Source organism: Balaenoptera acutorostrata, chromosome 19 (genome assembly GCF_949987535.1).
Source record: "Balaenoptera acutorostrata chromosome 19, mBalAcu1.1, whole genome shotgun sequence".
NCBI classification, from domain to species: Eukaryota; Metazoa; Chordata; class Mammalia; order Artiodactyla; family Balaenopteridae; genus Balaenoptera; species Balaenoptera acutorostrata.
In genome coordinates this window covers 56,032,962-56,049,955 of record NC_080082.1, presented here as the reverse complement: position 1 = coordinate 56,049,955, position 16,994 = coordinate 56,032,962, and the positions used below count along the sequence as shown (strand labels likewise).

The following is a 16,994-nucleotide window of genomic DNA, read 5'->3' as shown; positions in this document are numbered from 1 at the left end:
CTCTGCCCCCAGCTTACCCCCAAGTCACTCTGATATCATGGGCAAGCCCTGTACTCTCAGAGTCTCCAGGTCCCCATCTGGAAAATGGATGAGATTGGAGGTAAGAGCTCTGAGGAGTTCTGCCCGTTCCAACAGCCATAACACAAATAGGGCAACGTGCTGCCATTCTTTTCTTCCCCGCTCTCAGAACACTTTGTTAATTGAGTGCTATAAACAGAGAGAATCAATCACAACGCTCCTCCCTGCTAAACTCAAAACCAGTCTCAAAGTCCATGTCAACACAATGCCTCTGTCACCCTCTACTAATGGATGGGAATTGACCAAAGGCAAAATGAAACATCTTTGTCATGTCTGGCCTACGATTCTGGTATGATGGGCTCATGAAGTGGACGTCCCCTGGAGACTCTCCAATTCAGCTCAGTTTTACAGAGAAGAAAACCAAGGCCAGGGAGGACATACGATAAACCCAGGCTAAAGAGGACCCTGGTATAACTGGGGCTAAGTCTTAGACTTCTGTTCTCATCTGTGTCATCAGACAGCCTTAACTAACCCAGAACTTGATTTCCAGGACATTCCCGGGTTAAGATCACTGGAGATGTGATGGGGGGTCCTGGGGAGAAAGGAAGGAAGGTTTCTGCCACATCCTTCCTGGGGATAGAAGTGACCTGGGCAAATTGCCCCTTCCCTCCTATCTCTTCCTAACTCCAGCCCTGGGCTGGCATTCACTTTCTCTAGACTGGTGCATGCCTATGTATGCCAATGTACCCGACACTCAAGGACAGATCCAAGTCATAAAGGTGGGTAATGCTCCAGAGGTGCCCTCTCTGTTCCCCCAACTGTCGGGCCCTTTCCCAGCCCAGGAGGGCTGTTACAGTCCTACCTCTTGGGGTTGGGTGGGGTTCAGGCATATGCCCTTGAGGATGCCCAGTGGCAGCTTGGGTCTCTCTGCATCTCCTCCTTTGCTTTCTCTGGGGATCTCAAGACCTTCCATGGCTTTTTCATCTCTTCTCCTTGTCTTCTTTCTCTTCAACATGACAATGCCTAACCTGGACCCACTCTGGGAATCAGAAGGGATGTAACTGCCTCTGAGGCCTAAGCTATTTCCAAGAACTTCCAGGGGTGGCCTTTATCCCAAGCCCCACGACCTCTTCACTACTTTCTTTTCCCCCAGATGCGGACACTAGACCCTCCAGAGCAGTTCTATGAGGTAGGTTGGCCCAGCTTGATTTTATTAAAGAAGCTGCAAGCGAATACAATCTGAGAATGTTATATTTGACAAGCCTGAGAAGTCATCTTGTCTAGATCCTTCATTGAGCATTGCAGGGCCAGGAATGAGGCGAAAGTGGCTCAGAGCCTCACAGGGAGCTGGGTCAGATTCTAGGACTCTGGCTCCTATACTGTGCTGCTTCCATTTCCAGTGCTTGGAATTGGATTGCAAATGAAGTGGCACTGGCCTAACAAGTGATGGGGTGCAAAGGAAGTTTTGGAGTAGAGATTGCAGAGGTAGCCAGGTGAGAAGGAAGAGTTCTGGGCCAGGGGTAGGGCTCTGGGTCCTAAACCTATTTCTCCTTCTGATCCTTTGTAAGAACTGGGTCAAATCTCTTTGTCTCTGGATCTCTGAAGGGTGAAAGTTGGCACTTTCCAGTTGCTGTGATTCTAAGGCAAACTGTGCCTGCGGTCCCTAACTGATCTCTTTGTTCACTTCAAGAAGGAATCACCTTCCACAATCCATGGGGACTATTCTCGTGGCCCCAGGAAGCCATCGCCCAAGCTTGCATTGCATCCCTTGGTCCCAACTCTACCAAAAGAAAACACAGAGTCAAAATATGAGGTACTTTTATGCCACACTGAGTCTTTGGACAGATGGAGAGCTGCCACTAATCTGCTTTTTCCTCCTTGCTAAAGAATCTGTAGGATAAACTATCAAGAGATTTCCTTTCAAAAATCTTTTCAATCCCATTCCACCCATTTCCATCCTATCACTTTCTGGTTCATTTCATTCCATTCCCTTCCAATCTACTCCATTTTACTCCATCCCACATTTCCATCATATTTATTTTCACTCCATCCATTTCCTTTCTATCCATTTAACTTCATTTCCTTCTCACTTAATTCCAGCTATTTCCTCTCCATTCCAGTTAGGTTTATTTTTCCATTCCATTCCACTCCACTCCTCCCCACTCCATGTCTTTCCATAAAATTCCTCTTACTTCCTTTTCATTTCTTTTATTCCTCTTATTTTTCCCATTCCATTCCTTGTCATCACTTCCCACCCACCCCACTCAATGCCATTCCTTTGCATTCCATCCCACTCCACTCTGCTTTATCTCATTGTGTTCTGTTCATCTCTTTCTTCTTTCATTCCTTTCCATTCTTTCCCACTCCTCCCTATTACATTTTATTCATTTCTATTTTTTCCTTTTATTCCCGCCCCATTCATTTCTTCCACATTCCATTACTGTCTATTTTATTCCTATCACTTTCCATTTCCATACCATCACTTTATTTCATTTCCATTCTTTTCCTTCCCATCCCATTTCATTCCTGTTCTTTCCAGCCACATATTTAATCCACTCCATTCATTCTATTTCCTACTATTCCACTCCTTTCTAGTCAGTACCCTACTTATATGCATTTCCATTTGATTGGCTTTTGTTTCATCCCACCACCTTCCATTTCTTCTCATTCTGTATATTTCTTTTCCATTCACTTCATTTTCTTTCCATTTCCTTCTTTCTTTTCTCTTCATTTCCCCTTCCTCATCCCTTCCCTTTCCATTCAATTCTGTTTCATTGTTTTCTATTTCCTTTCATTGCACTCTCTTCCCTTCTATTTCTACTTTTTAGAAAAAATTATCTTACTGAAGTATAGTTGATTTACAACGTTGTGTTAGTTTCTGGTGTACAGCAAAGTGATTCAGTTATACATATATATAATAGTCTGCATCTGCTAATCCCAAACTCCCAATCCACCCCCCGCCACCCTTCTATTTCTTGTTCATTCCTCTTTAATCCATCTCACTCTGTTGTATCACATTCCATTCTGCTCTATTACCTGTCAGATGAACCATTCTCAAAAGATGTGAATGTCTATATATCTTAGGGTTTTTTTTTTAATAAGAAAGACAAACCCCTTGAAGGTAGTTCGGATTAATTAAGGTGTGGATTAATTGAGAGAACAGTGGGGAATCTCAGATAACTCAATGTCAGAAATTACTTGGGGGCCCTCATGGGGACTGTAGTCAGGAAGTTTCTCTCTCTTATGTTTGCTCATTTTTGCTGATCAATGAATTTGTTCCATTCTCTTCAGTCCAGATTTAATTCCTATGCAAGCTTCCTGGTCACTACTCCTCTATAATTTCAGATTACATATGACAACATCCTCTACTACGATTTAAAGGTTTCTAGGTTCAAATTCTTCAGAGGAGAAGCACACTTACTCCAGCCATTGTATGGATTGTGCTGACATTTGTCAGCTCTCCAATTAGCTGTGAACTGGTGCAAACATAGCCTTCTAGGTCCCTCTCTTCATCAGGGTCTGGGGAAAGGAGTCGCATTTGTTTCCTTTTATCAGTAGAACAAAAGCTCTTCCTGGAAATCTCACCCAGTGCACTTCCTCTTGTATCTCCTTGGGTCAGAATGCTGTCACATGGTATTTCTTCTTGCAAGGAAGGCTGAGAAAATGAGATGTTATCCTTCCCAGTCTCTTCAATAGAAGCAGGCAAGGGAGAAGATATGGGGAAGAGTGTCAGGTCAGCCCCCTCAGTGTCTGCTACATTCTGAAGGGATGAGAAGGAGCAAACAATGCAAAGCGTCTGGAGTAGAACATTCTGAGTTGACGGGCATCAAGTGAAAAGGCCCTGAAGAGAATGTCTTTGTTATCTGTTGCTGTATAACAGATTACCACAGACTTAGTGGCTTAAAATAACAGGCATTTATCATCTCACAGTTTCCTGGGTCAGGAGTCTAGGCACTGCTTAGATGGGTCTTCTGCAAGGCTGCAATAAAGGTGTTGGCCAAGTCTCAGGTCTCATCTGAGGCTTGACTGGGGAAGGATCCACGTCCAAGCTCATATGGTTATTGGAAGCATTCAGTTCCTTGCAGGCTGTCATAAAGAGGGCCTCAGTTTCTTACTGGCTGTCAGCTGGAGGCTGCGCTTTGCCATGTAGCCCTCTCCATAGGCAGCTCACAACATTGCATCTTGCTTCTTCAAAGCCACGACAGATGTCATGCTCTTATAGAACAGAATCACATACATGTAAGCATGTACATCCTGTCACCTTTGCCGTATTCCAATGGTTAGATGCAAGTCACAGGTCTTGCCTTCAAGGGGAAGATTACATAAGGGCATGAATACCAGAAGGTGAGTATAATGGGGGTCACCTTAGAGTCTGTCCTCCACAGTGGGGAAGCATGGGCCATTCCAGGAATGGAGAGATGCCAGCATGACTGAAATACAATGAGAAAGGAGGAAGACCTTCAGAATTTTCAAGGATGGGGAAGGAGAATGCCAGAAAGTTTGGGTTCCTACAGCAAGTAGCCCAGGAAAGCCCACCTAGAAATGGAACTTACCTTTTCTCTTTGTGTAATAGGTGCTTGTGAATCCAGAACACAACATGTACTGCCAAGTCAACCCCTTCATCTAACAGAAGCAGAGATCTTTTCTCCAGAAATCCTAAAGAAGCCATGCTTAATCATACATTCAACGACATTTATTGCGTACATATTATATTCCAGCCATTCTCTTTGTAAACCTTGTGACATTCTATTTCAATGTGTTTTTCAGGCTCTGGACCCTAGCTCCCACCAAATCTTAAGCTTTTGGCTCATGTTTCTTTAAAAGCAATAGAAACAAGGCAAAAGCGGCCTAGAATTAGAGGGCCAAGTTCTGATACCCAGAAGCAGGGGATGCCATAGTATTTGCTGCATCCCAAACATGGGCAAAGACTATTGATGGACACAGCAACCAAGGGAGAAGTGTGAGTCTGAGTCAGCCAGAGTAGAGCATGGGATGTATGCACGGGTCAGACGAGCAGTGTCTTTTCAAATCGTGGTAGAGGATAAGGAACAAGGAGCTATTAAGAGATGACAAGAGAAAACATAGAATGAAGCATGGGAATGAGGCACCTGGGGAGGCGTAGACATGAGATACTTAGAATCCTGAGGGGCTCAAGGATGGAGATGTGAGAATGAGATTTGCTAAAGGTAAAGAGGAGTCAAGGATGACCCCCAGGTTTCTGGCCAGAGCAACTGGATGGCTGGCAGACCACTTTCTGAAGCAACAGTGGGGGAGGAGCAAATTTGGGATAGAGAGGGGAAATCAAGAATTTGATTTGCCATGTCAAGGATCAGTTGGAGAATCAAGCAGGTAAACGTTCATAAAAGTCTAGATAGAGCAGGGCTTGTCACTGGGGTTTGAAGTTATGGGGCTAGATGAGATCTTGTGTCAGGGGTCCCCAGGACCACCCTCAGGCTCAATGATTTGCTAAAAGGATTCAGAGGACCTAGAAGTTGTCATACTCGTTGTTATGGCTTATTACAGCAAAAGGACAGAGGGTAAAATCAGCAAAGGGAAAAGGTACAAATGAAGTGGAGTCTGGAGGAAACCATGCATAAGCTTCCAAGGGTTCTTTCTCTGTGGAGTCACATGGGGATTCCCACGATATGTGACAACACATGTGAAGTGTTGCCAACCAGGAAGGCTCACCCTGAATTTAAATGTCCACGGTTTTTACAGGGGGTCAGTCACTGAAGCTTCCGACCCCCAGAAGGAAAGCAGGTGTGTTCACTATAGATCACATTGTATAACTATCTGGACAAACTGGTACAGGCATGCAAATACACTTCTACCAGATAGAACATTATAAAAGCTCAGTTCCCAGAAGCTGACCAAGAACTAGTGCTTTGAAATAGGCCTTTTTGGGGGAATGTGCAGGGTTTGAGCAACTTAGGCCTGCTGAGTTAACCCTTCCCCCTACAGATCCCAAAGAGACTAGATAACACAGAGAAGAGTAGGGGCTGACAAACTAAGCACTGGTGCCTCCAACATTTATAGTTTGAGGTAGAGGATCAAGCAAAGGAAAAGGACTGTCCTTTTTTTTTTTACCTGCCGAGAACTTCTTCCCAGCTTTCCTCCCGAATATCCTAAGGACAGGTCACACTCTCCGTCTCCCTTATCTTTATCTTTAAAGCAAATGAATTTACAACCCCCTTGCTCTTCAGTAGATGTTGAGTCCTCACCCAACTCCTTGCCAGTAGAACCTCAGTATGAAACTTGGGTCTCAGCCAATCCCCAAACAACGGAGAGAGAAATCTCTGTGTTAGTTGGGCATCTTTGTAGAAGGAGTTCCTGTTCCACAGTAGTGGCTGTTCCAAAGTCCCTATAAAATTCAGGTTAGGTCAGGGATTTGGGTGCTCCTGGAAGTAAACATTACCATTTGTTCATTTTGAAAGAATGAAAAAATGACCACACAAAAGACAAAGTCAGTTTTAAGTTATATATTACTAATGCTTTAATGTCTGAATATCTTGAAGTAAACACACACAAACAAGTGAACAGGAAAGAAGGAAGATGAGCTAACACTCAAAGCACCCCATCGTGATTTTGTCCTATTTGTACTGAATCTGTAGATCATTCTGCAAAATTTGACACCTTTACAACACAACCATTGTAACGTGGCATTTGCACATCTTTTATCTCTCTCAGTAGGGTTCTGAAGGTTTCTTCTAATGTCTCTATACACCTTACTAAATTTATTTGTAAGACTTTTTTTTGCTTCTGTTATGAATAAATGTGAACCTTTCTCTGTCTTGTTTGCAAACTTAGCATTGCTTGTGTAGAGGAAAGATATTGATGTGTAGGCAAGGGGCAAAATAATGTAAAAGTTAAGAGCATGGACTCCAGAGTCAGACTTCCTGAACTCAAATACCAGCTCTGCCCTTACAATACAATCTAAGGTAAGGTACTTAATATTATTGGGCTTCTGTAAAAGGGAATATCTGGTTTAAAATACTGTTAAGGAAGAGATGAAAGTATTATCTGTAGATGACTGTCTCACTAAAGAAGCCAGGAGAATCAAATGGAATACTATAAGAATTCACAACATTTCAATAGGTTAACCAGATACAAAATAAATATTTTTTTAAAAAAATCAACCACAATAACCAATTATAAGGAGCTTTGGGGGTAGAGATTACATTTCAAACAGCAATAATTTTTTGTTGTTAAAAGTCAGATTCACGTGAGGAAAACTACAGGAGTTCTTTGACAGCATTAAAAGAAAAAGCTTAAAAATACCTTATTTTCATATAGCAGGGCTCCAGTTTTTAGCCTCCTCCCTGATGGGGTGGAAATAACCATCACAATTTCCTCACAGGGTGATTGTGCTGGTTAACTTGACGATAAGATGTTAAAGTGTTTAACGGGGGGCCAGGAACCTTTTTTCAAAACAAAATATTTGTTGAGCAGCTATTATGTGCCAGATACCTTAGGTGCTGGGGATACAGCAGCGATCAAAATAGATATAAATCCTTTCCCTTACGGAGCGCAGGGTCTCGTGGTGAAGGCAGATAGACAATAGACCAAAAACAAAACCAAACCAAAAACAACAAAAATACACCTAAACTATATTCTACGTTAGTGAAAAGTTCTTTAGGGAAAAAAATAACGGTGGGGGGAGGAGGGGGTACGTGGGGAGTGAAGAGTGGGTTTGCAAGTTTACAATGGTTGGTGGGGGAAACGCCTCAAGAGAAGGTGACATTCGCCTAACGACCAGACGGTGAGGGAATCCTCAGAGGAAGAGCCTGCCAGGCAGCATGAACAGCACAGGCTAAGGTCCTGAAGTGGGAGCCTGCTGGAGTTGTTGGAGAAAGTGTAAAGGCCAGCGTGTCTGGAACTGAGCCAGGAAAACGCTCAGGAGATGAAGGCAAAGAGAAAAGAGGAGGGGTGGGGAACAGATCCTTAAGTCCTTATAGGTAGGGGGAAAAAAACCCTCAAAAAAAAAAAAGGATTCTTACTATTTTACTATTATTGACTACAAAAACATTTCAGACTCCTGAAGGGCTTGACAGGAGCTCCCTGGACTGTATAACGGGTTTGTAGCAACTATCTTTGCCCACGAGGACCAAAGGAGATGCTGAGCGCAAAGCGTCTGACAAAGGCAGCAGGCGCCCAGGAGGGGTCCCCGCCGTTCCCCTCCGGATCCCGTTTTCACTGTCACTCCTGGACGTCAAGCCGAGCCCAGGGCCGGCCTTTCCCAAGCCAGCCACTCCCCACGCATCGGTGTCTTGGCCTCGGCCTCCGATCTGGCTCCTCGTCTCGGCGCCCCGCAAAAACTCGGACACGCACATTCTCAGCCCCCAGCGGGGACCCCAACCCTAGCGCTTTCTTTCTGTGTTGCCGCGTCCGGGTGTCCACCTTCCCTAAGGAGCTGGAACCCCTCCCAATCACCGCCCGCGCCGCCGAGCCTTCTGGGAATTGTAGTCCAGGCTCGCCGAGCCCAAACGTACTTCCGGGTTCGGCCAGAAGCGCAGCCATTGTCCCGCGCGCGGACGTTTTTTGTCTCCGCGCACCTCGGTCCTTCGGAGGTTAAGTCGAGTGGCCCTGCGGATGCCGACTAGGGGAGGGGACAGAAGTAGCTTAACCCGAGTCTGTCGTGTGCAGAATTGGGGCAGAGAGTTGCTTAACCGAGCTCGTCTTGCCGCAGAGCCGTGCTGGGCACTGAGGCTGGGACAGGCCCTGCCTGGCCCTCGACCCGGTGGACGCCCAGGTTGGTGAGGGGCGGGGCAGCGCCGGGTGTCCCGTGCGCGCATGCGCAGGGTCTAGGCGGTCCGCTGGGATGGCGTGTGTGGGTGGGCGATCTGGGACCTGCGTGGGCGGTGCTTCAGCCTCGGGTCACAGCAGTTGGTGGTGATACTAGTGCAGCTGCAGGTCAGGGGACTGTGCTCTGCGCACGTGCGCGGGTACCTGGTCGGGTGTTGCTCTTAGGATGCTCTGGGGATGCCCAGGTTGGTGGAAGACAGGCTATATGCACGGGTGTGGGGGAAGATCCTGAGAACCCCGCCTCCCCCTCATCCAAGGCTGGAGGAGCTGAGAACGACTGGGTTGATGAAGTGCCCAGTTGCAGATTCTGGTTCTCGGAGGAGATGGGCTCTGTCATTCCTGTATTCTTGAGCAGGTGTTTGAGCAGGAAACACGAGATGGGAGGTGAGATTCTGGGTAGTTGACTCTAGGACCCTGGAGCAGACACCACTCTTTTTGCAGACCTGGGGGCGCCCTGGGTAGTGGACAGACTAAGTGGGAGTTGCAGTTTCTTGTTTTAGGAGAGGCAGCGCTACTTCAGCGACCGCCCCCCCCAACCCTCCCCCCCCTCCTCCCGCCGTGAGACTGGCTGATGGACTGTAGACTCCTAGGTTGACGGAGAGACCAGAGCCTAGAGGCAGGTTCTAAGAAGAGGGCTTCCTACACATGTTGGAGATGTGTGAATGGGAAGCAGGGACTTGGACCAGTGATCCTGGGACCCACGTAGGATAGTGCAGAGTCCTAGGACATTCAAGTTTGGTGAAGACACTGGGTGACAGGTGCAGAATCGGAGTCCCAGAATGACAAGCTGCAACAGCTGCCATCAGATTGACAGCTGTTTGGGCAGGAAGCAGGATGCTGCCAGCATGATTATGAAGTAGGTGTTCCCAGGACCTTTGCTCGGGCTGCCTAGCTTGCAGGCGTGAGAATGCTCCAGGTGGTAGAGGAACAGAGTCTGGGCTGCAGATTTGGACTTGGAAGGGGCTGTATGCTAGGTGGCACCCAGGGGTTGACGTTTGGGTTGGAGGAAGCAAAAGGCCCCGGTTCCCATGGGAGCTGCTCTGTCGTGAGCTTGAGAACCCCCAGGCTGGTGAGTGCCCAGGTTCTAGGCCTGATTCTGGAATTCTCTGCTCCAGTTACTGTTTGGGTGTTCTGAAGTTATGGCGGTAAGCAGGCAGTGAGGCTGGGGATCTGAGAACCCTCACAGGGGCTGGTGGGTACTTGAGGTATCCCAGGGAGGTTGAGGAACAGCTTGGGAAATGCAGCCTCTCGTCTCAGGAGCGGGAACTTGCACAGTGCCCCAGGCTGGCCGAGGGCTCAGGTCCTGGATGCAGATTCTGGGTGTGAGCCCGCTCTGCGTGCGTGGGTGTGCCAGCAGGAGGAGGGAACCTCGATGGGTGGCCCCTGTGCGGTGGCTGCTGGAGTAGAGGCCTGAGGGCCCCAGTTTGGAGCTTTGGGTTCTGAACTTGGGAGGGCCAAGGCCGCGCTCTGCACATGCACTGGCATTTGGGCAGAATGGGCGCATGGGCAGTCCTAGGACCCTGGTACTGCCTGAGGATGTCCAGGTGGGTGGAGGGAGCAGCTGCAGATTCTGGGCTGCAGAGGGGTAGGGCTGTGCCAGGTGCCCTCTGTGCACATGCGTAGGTACTTGGGTGAATAAAGAGGAGCTGGAGGTGGGTATTAGAGGGTGCTGGGGTCTTTGTGCCCCTGGCGCCCCGCTCACAGCCTGATGATGCCCAGGTTGGTGGAGAGACAGGATCTCCCTGAGCTGCAGGTGTCCAGAAAGATGTTTGGGAGGAATCTGGGCAGGTGCGACTCAAGTAGGGGCCTGGGGAGGTTGGTGGGGGAAGCAGTTTGGGTGCGGGTTCAGGGTACAGCTGCATTGTGAACTCACCCTATACTGTTTGAGTGAAAATCCAGTGGGGCTGAGGGGTGGGTAAGAGGGAGAGATGGGGAAGGGATGGCGTGCGGAGGGGGGGATTTGCCAGGGGCTGTTCTAGTCTCTGACCCAGAAACATCGAGTTGGTACAAAGACAACTGAGGTCCACATTCGGGGCCTAGGAGGGGCTGGCAGGTGCTGGTGTTTGTCGGGCAGCCCCTGGTCCCATGCCGGCTTTGTTTCTGACTCAGGCCTGAGGACACCCAAGTTGGTGGAGGGGCCAGGTCAGAATTACAGATTCGGGGCCCAAGAAGATTTGGGGTGGGGGAGAATCTGGACTGGCGCTCTTCTGGTAGGAGCCCGCCCACCCTAGAATGGTTGAGGGACCAGGTCCTGGGTGCAGCTGAGCTCTGTGCTTACACTTGGCTGTTTGAGCAGGAAGTGAGAGGCAATCCACCCGACAGGTGCTGGAGGGTCAGGCTTGTCAGTGGATCCTGAGAGGGGCGTGGCTACGTCATGAACTTCCTGCAGTTAGTCACGCATGGAGTTTGAGCCATCAAGCGCAGAGCCCTGCTGTTTGCCTTAGGAAGAGGTGCTGATTTGGGGCTGCAGATTCAGGTTGGGGGTAGCAGGTGCACACCAGGGGGTCCTTGATGTGCTGGGTGTTTGTAGGGGTCCCAGGATCCAGTGGGATAGAGAGGGACTGATTCGTGCTGCAGGTTTTGGTGATGGACGGAAGGCCGCACTTGGCCATGTGGTAGGCTTCCAGGTAGGTGGTCCAGAGGCCCCAGACAGGGGAGGAGCTACAGGCTAGAGCTGCAGAGCCTTGGCCTGGGAGAGGGACTGAGGGACTCTAGGTGCAAGCACAGCTATTCAGGCAGGAATCTATCTGGGCAGGAGCCTCTAGAAGCACAGTTGCCATGGGTACTGCATCCTGGAAGCAGAGACTAATCCAGGGAGGGGGGAGCCACAGGGGACCTGCACGAAGATGCTGTACTCAGGGCTTCTCCCCTTGCAGCTCAGGACCTCAGGCCCCTGCCTGTGCCTGGAGGAGAGCATGGAAGAGCGGGATGAGAAGCCCCCGGGACCCCTGAAGGCCAGCGCACAGGTAAGTGGAGCTTCCCTTCCCTTGGGAGACCCAGAGCTTGTCCCCACCCATGCCCCACAGCCTGATCCCCTGGGTTTGGGACCCTCTCCAGCTCTCTTTGCAGTGTTTTGGGGGCTTCTGGCCCCTCCCAATCAGCAGGCTTCTAACACTTACACACTATACGTTTTATGGGGCTCCCTGCATTTCCTTACCCTCTTAACCCAAATAACTCTTTCTGGAAGGAATTTGGCATCCTGTATCCAAAGCCCTTAGGGTACTGTTTACCCCTTGGCCAGCGACTCACAGCTTTGCTTGAGAATAAGCAGTTGGAAAGAATGTTTGAGAAAGTGCAATGCAAGAGGAGAGTTAATTGAATTCTAGTAAGACCATGAAACGGAATTCACTGTAGCCATTGATAGGATAAAAAGATATTTATGATCTACGTTAAGTAAATAGCATTTTGAAATGATTAAAAAAAGGACGTAGTTTGCGTGTGCATAGAAAATACGTTATAACATATCAGTTAACAAAGATTATCTGTAAGTTACGTTCCCAGTGACTTTATGTTTTTATTTACCTATCTATACTTTTGTACTCCTGTACAACGCATTTTAAGGTTAGGAAATTAATGATTTAAAGCATTTTCTTTGAGAACATTTCATTTCTTAAAGATGTTAAATTAGAATTTCACCTTTCCCTTCCTGGACAGTTCAATCCTGAAGCTATTAGGTGGGGCAGAGCTAGGTAGGCGTCTGCAGTTGAGGGAGGGCTGCCTGCTGTGGGGTGGCACAGTCTGATCAGGGTGACGAGGGCATCCATGTGTGAGGGCATCAGTGACCCAGCGGGGTGAGGTAAGTGTCCACACAGAGGAGGAGTTCTGGTTTGGGGTGACAGGGTCAGAGCAGGTGAGAAGAGCACCCAGAGAGGGGATGCCCCGGTGTGGGCAGCCCCAGTGCAGTGAGGGTGTCCACACAAGGGGTGGTCCAGCTTAGGGTGTCCGAGCCAGAGCCGGGTGAGACGGGCACCCGTGTTGGAGGTGGGGTGCGTCCTGGTGTGGCATATCACAGCCTGAGCAGGTTGAGGGCATCTACACGTGAGGGTGACTCGACGTGGAGTTTCAGCTCAGGCAGGACGTTGAGGGCATCCACACGGCGTCCAAGGCCAAGTGACTCGAGAGTGAGTCCCTGAGAAGAGGCCACCTGGCCTGCAGAGTCAGAGCCCAGGCAGGGTGGCGAGGGCCCCTTGGCAGAGGCCGGCCCCATGTGGGGCGGCAGAGCCCAGGTGGGCTGAGGAGAACTGTGTAGGAGAGGCAGTGGCAGTGGAAATGGGAGATTAGTTACTTAGAGGGGGGTCAGTCAGATAAACAAATCAAATAAGGGTCATGGTGAAAGTGCTAGGTGGCGTTTTGCGGGGGCTTCTTGGAGCTCCAGTTCTTTATGTCTCAGCGCAGAAAGAATTCAGCGAGAGGCCAAGTAAGAGATGAGTGATTTATTAGAACAGGACGCTTGTGAGGCTTACAGGTGGGCAGGCAAGAGGGTGCTGTGCCCCCCAAATTTAGTGGGCTACAGTTTTATAGTCAAAGGAAAAGTGGGGAGGGGGGAAAAGACCACCTTCTTCCTCATTCTTGAGTAGACCTCACGCTTCCATCATCAGTTCTTCCTCCACGTCGGGCAGGGGAGTTTTCTCGTCCCTACGTGATCAAGCCGGGAGTGTCATGGTGCAGTGGAAATGAGCAAAAAGGCGGTAGCGTATGCTAAAAAAATGGTAAATCATCTCAGGTTTTAGTATAATGCCACCTTTTCCTCATATTTTTGTTTTCAGTGCACACAGAGGAGCATGTGCTAGGCATCATTAACTTACTGAGCTCACTGGGCAGGATGTGGGTCTCATGCCACCGTTGTTTTATTGTTTGGGGGCGTGTCTCATGCTTCTGTCGCATGGCTTTGTTGCTGAGCAAGCCCGCTTGGTTTTGTGGTTAAGCAGACCTGTTTTCTTGAGTGATCATTAATTTACAGGGGTCTCCCATACTTCTTTCTTTACTTACAATCCCCTAGTGGCATTAACTATTTAATTACCTATTCTGTCCCTTTACTCTGTCCCTGTCAATCAATGGGAGGCAGGGTTCTCGCTGTCAGCTGTGGAAAGAGAGGACTTTGGAATGAACTTGGTGGTGATCAGTGGAATTGGAGGTATTGGTGTGGCTTATGGTTTTCAGTATATGTAGATGTAGAAATACATACAGATGTTGTGTACCTCTGTGTGTGTTTGTGTGTGTGTGTGTACACACAGATATACACATATATTTTCCCTGTCTCTGTCCGCTGTGAGGGCCTGAGAGCAGTGATATTCTGATACCAGTGTGCACCCCTAGGGTCCAGATCTCAACTTCTAAATATGCCACAGGTTTTATGAGTTTACTGTTAATGGATATTTAGTGTTCGGTTTTTTGCTGTTATAGACAGCACTGCTATAAATGTTTTTGATTATGTAAATGATTCCTTGTACACGTACACAAGAGTTTCAGAGAGAGAAGTTATGCAAATACAAATTTACATACATTTGCATTCACATCTTTATCAAAAGTACAGGTAAAATGAGGTGTTTTTTTTTTTTTTATTTATGGCTGTGTTGGGTCTTCGTTTCTGTGCGAGGGCTTTCTCCAGTTGCGGTGAGTGGGGGCCACTCTTCATCGTGGTGCGCGGGCCTTTCTCTATCGCGGCCCCTCTTGTTGCGGAGCACAGGCTCCAGATGCACAGGCTCAGTAGTTGTGGTTCACGGGCTTAGTTGCTCCGCGGCATGTGGGATCTTCCCAGACCAGGGCTCGAACCCGTGTCCCCTGCATTGGCAGGCGGATTCTCAACCACTGCACCACCAGGGAAGCCCTAAAATGAGTTTTGATGTGACCATTGGTATTGTACTTTAAGCTAGTAACTTCAGGTGTTTTCTGGGAATCCTAATGGTCCTTTCACCATCTTCTTCTATGCTATACAACTGAATTAGCAATCTACTCATTATGATTTTTACTTTCATCAAATATTTATTGATGGACTAACCAATGTAAGGCCCTGTGTGAGGTGCTGGGGAGAAAGATGACTTAGTTCTCACAGATGGAAAGGCTACATAGATAGAAAAAGCAAAAACATTTTCCTTCTTGTATTAGTTATCTCTGGCTGCATCTCTCAAACTCAGCAGCTTAAAGCAACCAACATTTTTTATCTCACACAGTACCTGAGGGTCAGGAATCTGGGAGCAGCTTATCGGGATGTTTCTGGCACTTGGGGTCCCTGATGAGGCTGCAGTAAGTTGTTGCCTGGGGCTGCTGCCTTTGGAAGGCTTGCCTGGGTAGGGGATCCGCTTGCAAGCTCACTCATGTGGCTGTTGGCGAGAGGCCTCAGTCGCACACCACGTAGACCTCTCCCCAGGGCTGCTCACAACACAGCAGCTGGTTTCTCCCAGAGCAAATGATCTGAGACAGATTAGAGAGAGAGCGAGAGGAAGGGACAGAGGGGGAGCGGGAGCTTGCACGCTTAATTGCGCACAACCAAGATGGAAGCCACAGTGTCTTTTATCATTTGATCTCAGAATGACACACCATCATTTCCTCTGTCGTCTGTTGGCCGCGCAGACCCACCCTGGTACCAGGTGGGCAAGGACTACATAAGGGTGTGAATACCAGGAGGCGTGGGGGTCCCTGGGGGCCATCTTGGAGGCTGGTTTCCACACTTCTCAACTCTGAATGGTCTGTAGTTCATTTTAATCGTTATCAGAAGACGCACGGGTGCTTTGGGCCTGGAGGTGGTAAGCAGAGCCCTGGCAGGGAGAGACAACCAGGGGGCCCAAGTCTTGGCTTTGAATGAGGGACACTCAAGAAGCGACTGTATTGGGACATCACCTGAGAGGTTTCGATGACTTACATACCTGGAAGTAACTCGGCCTTGAGGCGACTCTGAACCCTGCCTGCCTTCAGGGAGTGAGACCAAAACGTCCTGCCAAGGTGGTGGTGGAGCCTCGCCTGTTCCCTGTCAGTTTCAGCATCAGAGCCGGGCAGGTTGTTGATGAGTTGGTGACCCCGTGCTGGAGGGTCTGTTCTGTCCATTTGAGGAAAGTTGAGAAGTTTTCATAGATAATGGTGGGGGATGGGAGAGAGAATTTTCTTGTGCATGAGAACTAGCGAGACCCTCCGGTCAGGAGGATCTCTGAGAAAATCAGGCAGGGGAGCCTTCAGCTTTTGGTTTGAGTAGGGGTTGCTTTTCCTCCCTCTCAAATTAGTAATTAAGAAACTCTGTGCTCTCCAAATGGACCCTGTACATCACTTCCCTTGAGCTGAAATGTGAACTCTGCCCTACATCTCCTCTGGGCGATAAGAGAAATTAACACACCAAGGAGGGAAATTCTCCTCCTGCGATGCCTGTTAGAGTTAATATCCTGGACCTCCTCACAGATGGAGGAGTTTCCCAAATACAAAGCTTGGAGAATTGAGTTCAGTTATCATTCTGTGATTTGACCGGAAGCTTTGTTTTTTTCCCCCAAGAACCACCCCCCGCCCCCTGAGTTAGGTATGTTTGGTCAACTCTGTTTACAGGAGAGAGAGTAGCAAATAGTCCTAGGACTGATTTGAGCAAGGGTTCACTGTGAAGGGGACAGGCCACTCCATGAGGGCTCTGCTTGTCTCTCTTCCTCAGCCCTGGGTCACACATGGTTCCACTAATGTCTCAGAGAGAACAGTTATTTTTTGCCTGTAACTCTTCTCCACGTGGAAGTCAACAGGCTAATTCCTATTCCAATTCTGTAAAGTACACAAAGAAAAAGGAAACTGTTCCTTCATTACATGGAGAGGTGATTGTTGAACAAAAGGGATACTTTTAAAAATGCTCCAGAAGGACATTACGCTAAGTGAAATAAGCCAGACACAGAAAGGCAAATACTGCATGATCTCACTTACGTGTGGAACCTAGAAGAGTCCAACTCGCAAAAGCAGAGAGTACAATGGTGGTTGCCAGGGAGTGGGGGAAATGGGAAGATGTTGGTTAGATGTTGCAAAGGGTCAGTTACTTGGGATGAGTAAGTCCTGGGGGATCTAATATACAGCATGGTGACTAAAGTTAACAATATTGTATTGTGTCCTCGAAATTTGCTGAGAGTTGATCTTAAGTGTTCTGACCATATGAAAAAAATCGTAACTATGTACAATTTTTATTTGTCAGGTATACCTCAGTAAAGTTGTAGAAT

The 16,994-nt window shown here is 48.3% G+C and overlaps 1 protein-coding gene across 2 annotated transcripts in view; it reads left to right on the top strand.

Annotated features, from left to right (window-relative positions):
• Window positions 1-8,530: 8,530 nt before the first annotated feature.
• Window positions 8,531-16,994, top strand: part of ZNF180 (zinc finger protein 180) — a 30,816-nt gene continuing 22,352 nt past the window's right edge. For both annotated transcript variants that reach the window (XM_007168104.2, XM_007168103.2), the window contains exons 1-2: window positions 8,531-8,767; window positions 11,697-11,786. In XM_007168104.2, coding sequence (XP_007168166.2) covers window positions 11,736-11,786 — 51 coding nt within the window. In that variant the 5' untranslated portion in view covers window positions 8,531-8,767; window positions 11,697-11,735. The remainder of the gene's footprint in view (window positions 8,768-11,696; window positions 11,787-16,994) is intronic.